The sequence below is a fragment of the Carassius auratus genome, chromosome 38, assembly GCF_003368295.1.
Source record: "Carassius auratus strain Wakin chromosome 38, ASM336829v1, whole genome shotgun sequence".
In the NCBI taxonomy this organism is placed as follows: domain Eukaryota; kingdom Metazoa; phylum Chordata; class Actinopteri; order Cypriniformes; family Cyprinidae; genus Carassius; species Carassius auratus.
Genome location: NC_039280.1, coordinates 21,046,986 through 21,058,027, shown reverse-complemented (window position 1 = coordinate 21,058,027; position 11,042 = coordinate 21,046,986). Strand labels below are relative to the sequence as shown.

Below are 11,042 nucleotides of genomic sequence, written 5' to 3'. Positions count from 1 at the left end.
GCACACATTAACGGATGATTGTTGGTTCCGGTGTTTAGAGACCCAGAAATATAGACGCTAAATCGGCAAAATAATAATAATAATAATAATAAAATAAAATAAAAAGGAGAGAAGGATTTGGCCTGCTAGTGTTCAAATGAGATAAGTTTACATACATTTGGCATATGTCATGGCACTAAAAATATCGTCAAAGTTTTTGATAGATTTAGCTGTTAGGTTTTGATCCTGGATAAATGCATGCTTTTAAATACTGTCAAGAGTCAGTTTACAGCAGTGTTATTTTAGTGGATTAGTATGATAGTGAACTAAAACTAAAACTGAAACTAAGACGAAATAAATAAATAAACGTTAACTGATGATGATGATGATAATAATAATAATAATAATTATTATTATTATTATTGTTGTTATTATTATTATTATTATTATTATTCTTAGTAGTAGTAGTAGTAGTAGTAGTAGTAGTAGTAGTATATATTATATTTCAGGTAGTTGCCAAGGCTAGGCTAAAATAAGTACAGCTAAAACTGAAAAAAAGAAAAATATATATATATTTATTATTATTATTATTATTTATTTTTTTCTTTAGTTTTAGTTGTACTTACGTTAATATATACTACTGTTAGTCAGATATATATTGCATAAACGTGTCTGCTAAATGACTAAATGTAAATGTATTGAGATGTAAATGTATGTACTTATTGCTAAGGCAACAAATGTAATTTTAAGGTTAACTTAATGTACTAAAATAAGTAATAAAATAACAAAACAAATTTTTTTTAATTACATCACATAAACTGTATATATATATATATATATATATATATACACACATTACATTTACTTTAATTAATTTAGCAGTCGTTAAGTCGCTTTTATCCAAAGCGACTTACAAATGAGGACAGTGGAAGCAATCAAAAACAACAAAAAGAGCAATGATATAAGTGCTATAACAAGTCTCAGTTAGGTTAACACAGTACACATAGCATGGGCTTTAAAATAATATAATAAAAAAAAGAAAACAGATAGATTAAAAAAAAGAATAGAGCAAGCTAGTGTTAGAGGTCTTTAGACACACATACACATGGGCGCTGCACAACATCCCGGGTCCTATGCATATATATATATATATATATATATATATATATATATATATATATATATATATATATATATATATATATATATATATATATATATATAAATATATATTCCAGACTTTTCAAGGGCCCTCTCTTCCTTTGTTTTACCCCCAGTCCGGCGCCCCTGCACATACACACACACACATACAATTGCATAATAAATGAAATGAAAATAGAATACAAAAAGATTAGAAAGGTAGTTAGATTTTTTTTTTTAAAGAATAGAATTAGAATAGTGAGTGTTAAAGTTCGAGGCTCAATTGAAAATGGAAGAGATATGTTTTAAGCCGATTCTTGAAGATGGCTAAGGACTCATCTGTCTGGATTGAGTTGGGGAGTTCATTCCACCAGGTGGGAACATTTAACTTAAAAGTCCATAAAAGTGACTTTGTGCTTCTTTGGGATGGCACAATCAAGCCATGTTCACTTGCAGAACGCAAGCTTCTAGAGGGCACGTAAGTTTGAAGTCACAAATACAAATTTAGGTAAAGGGGTGCAGAGGCAGTGGTAGTTTTGTAGGCAAACATCAATGCCTTGAATTTTATGCGAGCAGCTGATGGTAGCCAATGTAAATTGATGAACAGAGGTAGGAGAAGCGTTCTTTTAAAGATTATCTTGTAGCAGCTTTTTGGATAAATTGTAGAGGTTTGATAGAAGTGGCTGGAAGACCTGCCCTGTTGGGAAGTCGTGGCCTAATGGTTAGAGGGTTGGACTCCCAATCGAAGGGTTGTGGGTTCTAGTCTCTGGCCGGCAGGAATTGTGGGTGGGGGGAGTGCATGTACAGTTCTCTCTCCACCTTCAATACCACGACTTAGGTGCCCTTGAGCAAGGCATCGAACCCCCAACTGCTCCCCGGGCGCCGCAGCATAAAAATGGCTGCCCACTGCTCCGGGTGTGTGCTCACAGTTTGTGTGTGGGTTCACTGCTCTGTGTGTGTGCATTTCGGATGGGTTAAATGTAGAGCACAAATTCTGAGTATGGGTCACCATACTTGGCTGAATGTCACTTCACTTTCAAGAGAGTACTGCAATAGTCCACCCTGGACAGAACAAGAGTTTGAACAAGGAGTTTTGTTACATGTTCTGAAAAAGAAAAGGCCCTGATCTTCCTAATGTTGTATCAAGCAAATCTGCAGGACCGGGCAGTTTTAGCAATGTGGTCTGAGAAATTCAGCTTATCATCAATCACAATTCCAAGGTTTCTGGCTGTTTTTAAAGGATTTATGGCTTGATGAGCCTAACTGGGTAGTGACATTTTGATAAAGTGATGGGTTTGTTGAAACCACAAGCAGTTCTAACTTAGCCAGGCTAAGATGAAGGTGATGATCAGTGTGATTAATTTAAGGTCAGATTTTAGTTTAATTGTTGGTTTCATGGCACTATATGCAACAACAAATGTCTGTTAGACATGCTGAGATGCGAGCAGCTATCATCAGATCATCAAGATGGAATGAGAAGTAGAGTTGAGTGTCATAAGCATAGCAGTGAAATGAAAGTGACATGACATACAGCCAAGTATGGTGACCCATACTCAGAATTTGTGCTCTGCATTTAACCCATCCAGAGTGCACACACACCCGGAGCAGTTGGCAGCCATTTATGCTGTGTTGCCCGGCGAGCAGTTGGGGTTTCAGTGCCTTGCTCAAGGGCACCTCAGTCTTGGTATTGCTGGCCTGAGACGCAAACCCTCAACCCTAGGGTTAGAAGTCAAACTCTCTAACCACTAGGCAACGACTTCCCCATGGAAGTCAAAAGCCATGTTTCTGAATGACAGAACCTAGTGATGCCATGCAGACATATGTGGTCCAAGAACTAAGCCTTGAGGCACCCCAGTATCTAGATGTTGCGACTTGGACACCTCACATCTCCAAGATACCTTGAAGAACCTATGTGAGAGGTTAGACTCAACTTTCCAATAGGGTTGACAGAAGAGTCTAGTGTCACGGTAGGGTTTAGGAGAAACACAAAGAGAGGGTTGGATCCAAATGCAGGTAAGGGTTTTATTTAAACAGAAGGGTAAATACAAAATAAACAGTCATGAGAGACAAACAAAACCAAAAGAGGGAACCGGATGAAACGGGGAACTCGGAAGAACGAGAAGGTAGAGGAAATCTTGAGGAACGAGAGCATGAGACACATAGGGTAAGGACTCCATAAAGACGACAGAGAAAGACAGCTCTATATAGGGGAACTAATGACAGAGTATAGTCAACACCTGTGCGATTCTAATTGGAGTGCAATTACTGTGAAGACACAACCAGACTAGCGGAATTAAAGTGCCTATGGTGAAGTGCCTAAGGAGAAGTGAGCTCACTAGGGAACACCCAGGAAAACAAAGACTGGCAGCGTGACATTACCCCCTCCCCTACGGAGCAGCTACCAGATGCTCCACCTAAACCCAGGAAAACCCCAACAGAAAAGGAGGCAGGAGGGAGGTGGAATGGCGGCGGACCAGGGGGAGGGACGGAGGGACAGAAAACAGGGACAGGAGCAACCAGGAGAAATGGAAAGGTAGAGGCAGGAAAGGTGCAACACAAAACAAGGAGTCCAGGAGGGAGGCGGACAGGTGGAGGCTCAGGGGGAGGGACGGAGGGCCGGAAAAGGAACACATGGGGAACAAACACCAGAAATGTAAACATAAAACAGGGAGACCAGGAGGGAGGAGGACCGGAGGAGGTACAGGGGGAGGGATGGAGGGCCAGACTAAACTAAAGGGAACAGACAGAAACAGAACTCAAAAAACACAAAACATAAGTCCATGAAGGACATGTTGAGGCGTCCACCAGGACGGAGCAGATGACCACCACAGCCGTGTGGTCAAGGCCAGAGCCCTCCAGGGCGGAGCGGAAGACCACCACGGCCTTGTGGTCAAAGTCAAGACCCTCCAGGGCGGAGCGGAAGACCACCACGTCTTTGTGGTCGAGGCCGGAGTCCACCAGGGCGGAGCAGAAGACCACCACGTCCTCATGGTCACCGCCAGAGTCCCCCAGGGCGGAGCGGACGACCACCACGTCCTCATGGTCAACGCCAGAGTCGCCCAGGGTGGAGCGGACGACCACCATGTCCTCGTGGTCATCGCCAGAGTCCCCCAGGGCGGAGCGGACGACCACCACGTCCTTGTGGTCACCGCCAGAGTCCCCCAGGGCGGAGCAGAAGACCGCCACGGCCTTGTGGTCACCGCCTCGGGAACTGTATCGGGCACCGCCTCGGGAGCAGCATCGGGCACCGCCTCGGCCACTCGAACAGCATCGAGCACCTCCTCGGGAACAGCCTCGGGAACAGCATCGGGCACCGCCTCGGCTACTCGAACAGCATCGAGCACCTCCTCGGGAACAGCCTCGGGCACCGCCTCGGGAACAGCATCGGGCACCTCCTCGGGAACAGCATCGGGCACCTCCTCGGGCATCGGGCACCGCCTCGGCCACTCGAACAGCATCGAGCACCTCCTCGGGAACAGCCTCGGGAACAGCATCGGGCACCGCCTCGGCTACTCGAACAGCATCGAGCACCTCCTCGGGAACAGCCTCGGGCACCGCCTCGGGAACAGCATCGGGCACCTCCTCGGGAACAGCATCGGGCACCGCCTCGGGAACTGCATCGGGCACCGCCTCGGGAACAGCATCGGGCACCGCCTCGGGAACAGCATCGGGCACCGCCTCGGGAACAGCCTCGGGAACTGCATCGGGCACCGCCTCGGGAACTGCATTGGGCACCGCCTCGGGAACAGCCTCGGGAACCGCATCGGGCACCGCCTCGGGAACTGCATCGGGCACCTCCTCGGGAACACCCTCGGGAACTGCATCGGGCACCGCCTCTGGAACTGCATCGGGCACTGCCTCGGGAACAGCCTCGGGAACCGCATCGGGCACCGCCTCGGGAACCGCATCGGGCACCGCCTCGGGAACTGCATCGGGCACCGCCTCGGGAACTGCATCGGGCACCGCCTCGGGAACAGCCTCGGGAACAGCATCGGGCACCGCCTCGGGAACTGCATCGGGCACCGCCTCGGGAACTGCATCGGGCACCGCCTCGGGAACTGCATCGGGCACCGCCTCGGGAACTGCATCGGGCACCGCCTCGGGAACTGTATCGGGCACCGCCTCGGGAACAGCATCGGGCACCGCCTCGGGAACAGCATCGGGCACCTCCTCGGGAACAGCCTCGGGAACTGCATCGAGCACCGCCTCGGGAACTGCATCGGGCACCGCCTCGGGAACAGCATCGGGCACCGCCTCGGGAACAGCCTCGGGAACTGCATCGGGCACCGCCTCGGGAACTGCATCGGGCACCGCCTCGGGAACAGCATCGGGCACCGCCTCGGGAACTGTATCGGGCACCGCCTCGGGAACAGCATCGGGCACCGCCTCGGGCACCGCCTCGGGAGCAGCATCGGGCACCACCTCGGCCACTCGAACAGCATCGGGCACCGCCTCGGGAACAGCATCGGGCACCGGCTCGGCCACTCGAACAGCATCGGGCACCTCCTCGGGAACAGCCTCGGGAACTGCATCGGGCACCGCCTCGGGAACTGCATCGGGCACCGCCTCGGGAACAGCATCGGGCACCGCCTCGGGAACAGCATCGGGCACCTCCTCGGGAACAGCCTCGGGAACTGCATCGAGCACCGCCTCGGGAACTGCATCGGGCACCGCCTCGGGAACAGCATCGGGCACCGCCTCGGGAACAGCCTCGGGAACTGCATCGGGCACCGCCTCGGGAACAGCATCGGGCACCGCCTCGGGAACAGCATCGGGCACCGCCTCGGGAACAGCATCGGGCACCGCCTCGGGAACTGTATCGGGCACCGCCTCGGGAACAGCATCGGGCACCGCCTCGGGCACCGCCTCGGGAGCAGCATCGGGCACCGCCTCGGCCACTCGAACAGCATCGGGCACCGCCTCGGGAACAGCATCGGGCACCGGCTCGGCCACTCGAACAGCATCGGGCACCTCCTCGGGAACAGCCTCGGGAACTGCATCGGGCACCGCCTCGGGAACTGCATCGGGCACCGCCTCGGGAACAGCCTCGGGTACTGCATCGAGCACCGCCTCGGGAACTGCATCGGGCACCGCCTCGGGAACTGCATCGGGCACCGCCTCGGGCACCGCCTCGGGAACTGCATCGGGCACCGCCTCGGGAACTGCATCGGGCACCGCCTCGGGAACTGCATCGGGCACCGCCTCGGGAACTGCATCGGGCACCGCCTCGGGAACTGCATCGGGAACTGCATCGGACACCGCCTCGGGAACCGCCTCGGGAACTGCATCGGGCACCGCCTCGGGAACTGCATCGGGCACCGCCTCGAGAACTGCATCGGGCACCGCCTCGGGAACAGCATCGGGCACCGCCTCGGGAACAGCATCGGGCACCGCCTCGGGAACTGCATCGGGCACCGCCTCGGGAACAGCATCGGGCACCGCCTCGGGAACAGCCTCGGCCTCTCGAACAGCATCGAGCACCTCCTCGGGAACAGCCTCGGCCTCGGGAACAGCCTCGGCCACCGCCTCGGCCTCCGGAACAGCAGCGGGCACCGCCTCGGTCTCCGGAACAGCAGCGGGCACCGCATCGGGAACAGCCTCAGCCACCGCCTCCGGAACAGCAGCAGGCACCGCATCGGGAATGGCCTCATGGATGGCAGCGGCCCGCTCGGGAACGTTCTCCGGGTCCTGAGGAACAGTAGCTGCCTGTCTCCTCCTCCGCCCTCTACGATGGAGAATCGGTGTCGTTGAGTCGGCCATCTTGTGCTGTGGTGCTGGGCTGGCAGCCATCTTGGGCTGTGGCGCTGGGCTGGCGGCCATCTTGGGCTGTGGCGCTGGGCTGGCGGCCATCTTGGGCTGTGGCGCTAGGCTGGCGGTCATCTTGTGCTGTGGGGCTGGGCTGGCGGCCATCTTGGGTTGTGGGGCTGGGCTGGCGGCCATCCTGTGCTGTGGGGTTGGGGTGGCGGCCATCTTGTGCTGTGGGGCTGAGCTGGCAGCCATTTGGTGCCGCTGCACAGGACTGGCGGCCATCTGGTACCACGGCGCTGGCTCAGCCGATCTGCATCTCCCCTCTCCTCTCGGGACATCCTGGGGAAATGGCAGCTCCCATCCGAATCTCGGTTCGATGGGAGGCCACAGTGGCGATCGCTGCCGGACCTCCTCTCGACCGCTTGCTCCGGAGCGACCTCCCCTGGTCCCCCGGAACACCACTAGGCGAGAGCCCTCAAAACCATTTCGCTTGCTGGCTGATGAAGACATGGCAGCAGACATACCGCTGGATCCTTGATTGATGGAGTCCTTCTGTCACGGTAGGGTTTAGGAGAAACACAAAGAGAGGGTTGGATCCAAATGCAGGTAAGGGTTTTATTTAAACAGAAGGGTAAATACAAAATAAACAGTCATGAGAGACAAACAAAACCAAAAGAGGGAACCGGATGAAACGGGGAACTCGGAAGAACGAGAAGGTAGAGGAAATCTTGAGGAACGAGAGCATGAGACACATAGGGTAAGGACTCCATAAAGACGACAGAGAAAGACAGCTCTATATAGGGGAACTAATGACAGAGTATAGTCAACACCTGTGCGATTCTAATTGGAGTGCAATTACTGTGAAGACACAACCAGACTAGCGGAATTAAAGTGCCTATGGTGAAGTGCCTAAGGAGAAGTGAGCTCACTAGGGAACACCCAGGAAAACAAAGACTGGCAGCGTGACATCTAGTGGTTCACCATAACAAAAGCAGTGAACACATCCAGAAAGATAAATATAGAAGATTTGGAAGCCGCTCTTACCAGGGCTTCAGCAACTGAGAGCAAGGCAGTCTCAGTCGAATGTCCGCTTCTGAAGCCAGATTGGTTGCCGTCCAGGAGGTTGTTCTGTGTGAGAAAGGCCGGTCTGTAGTTCTCTAAAAAGATGAGATAAGGGTGGGTTTCTTAAGAAGTGGGATTATACGAGCCTATTTAAATGTTGAGGGGAAAACACCAGTGTGGAGGGATGTGTTGATGTGAGTGAGTGCAGGAACAACAACAGGAGAAATGGCTAGAAGGAGATGAGATGGAATAGAATCAAGTGGACAAGTAGTAGGATGATTGGAAAGAATGAGTTTAGAGACGTTTGTCGCAGAGAGTGGAGAGAAGGATGAAAATTAATGTATGTTTGTTGGTAAGATGAGTTTGACAATTTGTGGTCTTGCAAATTGTGCACCGATAGTTTTAATTTTATCAATCAAGAATGTATCAAAGTCGTCAGCTGTTAGAGTTGATGAAGGAATGGGAGGAGGAGAATAAAGGAGGGTGAAAAATGTTTTAAAGAGCATGCGAGAGTTAGGCGAATTGTTAATTTTGTTGTGATAGTATGTCCCTTTACCAGTGGAGACATTAGAAGAGAATGAAGAGAGGAGTGATCGGTATACATTAAAGTCAGTAGTATTTTGTGATGTAAGAGACATGTGAAAAGTGACATGTGGAGAGGTATGTGATCTGTCAGGGACCATGTTGAGCTTAAGAGTGAGGAGGAAGTGATCTGAGGTGTGCAGTGGAGTAACCAGAACATGATCAGTGAAGCAGTGGAGCAGTGTCGTGTGTAAATAAGGTCCAGTTGGTTGCCTGATTTGTGAGGAAGTGTAGTTAACACTCGCTTGAGATCAAACCTGTGTGGTATGTTAGGATTGCGCTGCCTATAGTGTGTGATGTGTGGTTTGCGAGTGGTAGTGATAATAAGGACATGATAGTAAGAAAGAGAATGATTCATAAGCGATACTGTCCCTTGTCCGGTGGAGTTGAACGGTAGAGTCCATGGTATTTACACTCTTCGGTCCTCACACAAGGGCTGCGGCAGTATACTAAGATTAAAATATTTATATATATAAATTATATACAGTGTAATAGCATCTCAATGATAGTACATTATACTGTTTTATAGGAGTCATACCTTGAGGAGTTTTTTCCCTAATCACTGGAGATAATACTACAGTATTGAGAGAACACAATATCACCTTGTTAAAGGCTGCTATATGATGTTAAACAAAGTGTTTCAGTGTTCACTGCCTTACAAACACTAATGAACTCACTCGCAGTGAAATCTGAGAGCGTTAGACCTTGATTATATCCTGGCGCTGTACGTGTGTTTAACACAGAGGCCATGGAGTCTGCTTTTGTTTCATGCAGATGATTTTAGATGAGATAATCTGCTGTATATAATATATGTGCACTGAATGAACAGCAGGTGTCTTTTATCTGTTCATTCTGACCTGATGAATTTAGAGAGTTGTTACGTGAGAATGGAAACACATAATCCTCTTGAGATCAGTGTGATTAATTTAAGGTCAGATTTTAGTTTAATTGTTGGTTTCATGGCACTATATAAGTCTACCCAGGTGCCATGTGACTGAACACATAGAGCCACTTTTAACAGCCTGCTGAGCAATGGGGACACCTGTCAAGTAAGTCTAATAAATATTTAATGCAGTAATATTGTTCACAGTTTTTGTGTGTGTGTGTGTGTGTGTTAAAATGGGGCTTGACAGTACATTAAATTGCTCTCCTTCCTTTTCATCTACAGGATTTTAGTTGTCCTATTCTCTGTAATTGTCCTACTAGCTGTTGCTCAAAGCTCTTATCTTCCACCCTGTGAGCCAGTTAATGAGACTGTCGCTGTGGAAAAGGAGGGCTGTCCAAAATGTCTGGTGTTACAGACCACCATCTGCAGCGGTCACTGCCTGACAAAGGTGCCTACTTTCTTTTCAGAGTTTTATTTATTTTATTTGCATGGAAACATTTTTCACCAACAATAATTTGATTTCAGATTAATATACAAGCATCATTATTTCCAGTGGTGGTGACTTTATTATCTTACATTTGTAGGAGCCTGTATACAAGAGCCCATTTTCCACTGTCTACCAACATGTGTGCACTTACCGGGACGTGCGCTACGAGACTGTCCGCTTGCCAGACTGTCCTCCAGGGGTGGACCCCCACATCACCTACCCTGTGGCTCTCAGCTGCGACTGCAGCCTGTGCACTATGGACACATCTGACTGTACGATTGAAAGTCTGCAGCCTGACTTTTGCATGTCTCAGAGAGAGGATTTCCTTGTATACTAGCCCCAGACTACTATTCTGTTTAGCACATCAAACCAAAGTGTACACAACTAATAAACTCTAACTCTAAATCAATAAATGTTGTGTAAATGTATATCAATAAAAAGTACATACTTAAATAAATTTTCTACACTAAAGCTGAACACATTTTATTGTAGGTAATGTAAATGGACAGTTGGTGTGGACAAATTTTTGTAAGTAATCATTGGAAAATCATAAGCCATTGACCAGAAAGAAAAACAACAAGAGTTCAGTCGATACAAATGTACAAATGCCAAATGAAAATCAATTAAACTCACCATGATGAATTAAAATAACACTGCGCCACTTTTTGAAATATAAAATAAAACACACAATATATAAAATAAAAACATACAAATGAAAGACTTATGCATCTGCAGGCAAAAGTAATTGTTCTCCTTTGATGTTCACATGCATTCTGACTTGATTTGTGAACTGCTGCAATAATGTTTTCTAGCCAGAAGATGGCAGGGAAAATCAATACTGAAAATATAAGTAGAACATTTTTCCAAAGCATACCGATTATGTTGTTACTTAAACAGTTAATTGGTAGATCTTGAGGAAATATAATTCTCTTCCATAATATCTAAATACAGTAATTATGTTAATTTCATAATGATGATATGCCAGTACGTCAAAGCTATGGAAGGTTTTTTATTATTATTATTTCTTTTTTTTCATGAGCAGTGACACACTCAGTCTGAAAACATACTGAGATTTCTTTTAAGGAGTGACTGATTTGGAGCTCTTATGTATGAATAGTGCTCCTCATATACAGCACACAAGAGAAGAGTGTTTGGTGT

General features: G+C 48.4%; 1 protein-coding gene across 1 annotated transcript; it reads left to right on the top strand.

The window, feature by feature from the left end:
- The first annotated feature begins 9,505 nt into the window (after window positions 1-9,505).
- Window positions 9,506-10,293, top strand: lhb (luteinizing hormone subunit beta). Its single transcript, XM_026224973.1, has 3 exons — window positions 9,506-9,560; window positions 9,680-9,845; window positions 9,982-10,293. The coding sequence occupies exons 1-3, from the start codon at window positions 9,544-9,546 to the stop codon at window positions 10,219-10,221; spliced, it is 423 nt and encodes a 140-aa protein (XP_026080758.1). The 5' UTR covers window positions 9,506-9,543; the 3' UTR covers window positions 10,222-10,293.
- Window positions 10,294-11,042: the final 749 nt, after the last annotated feature.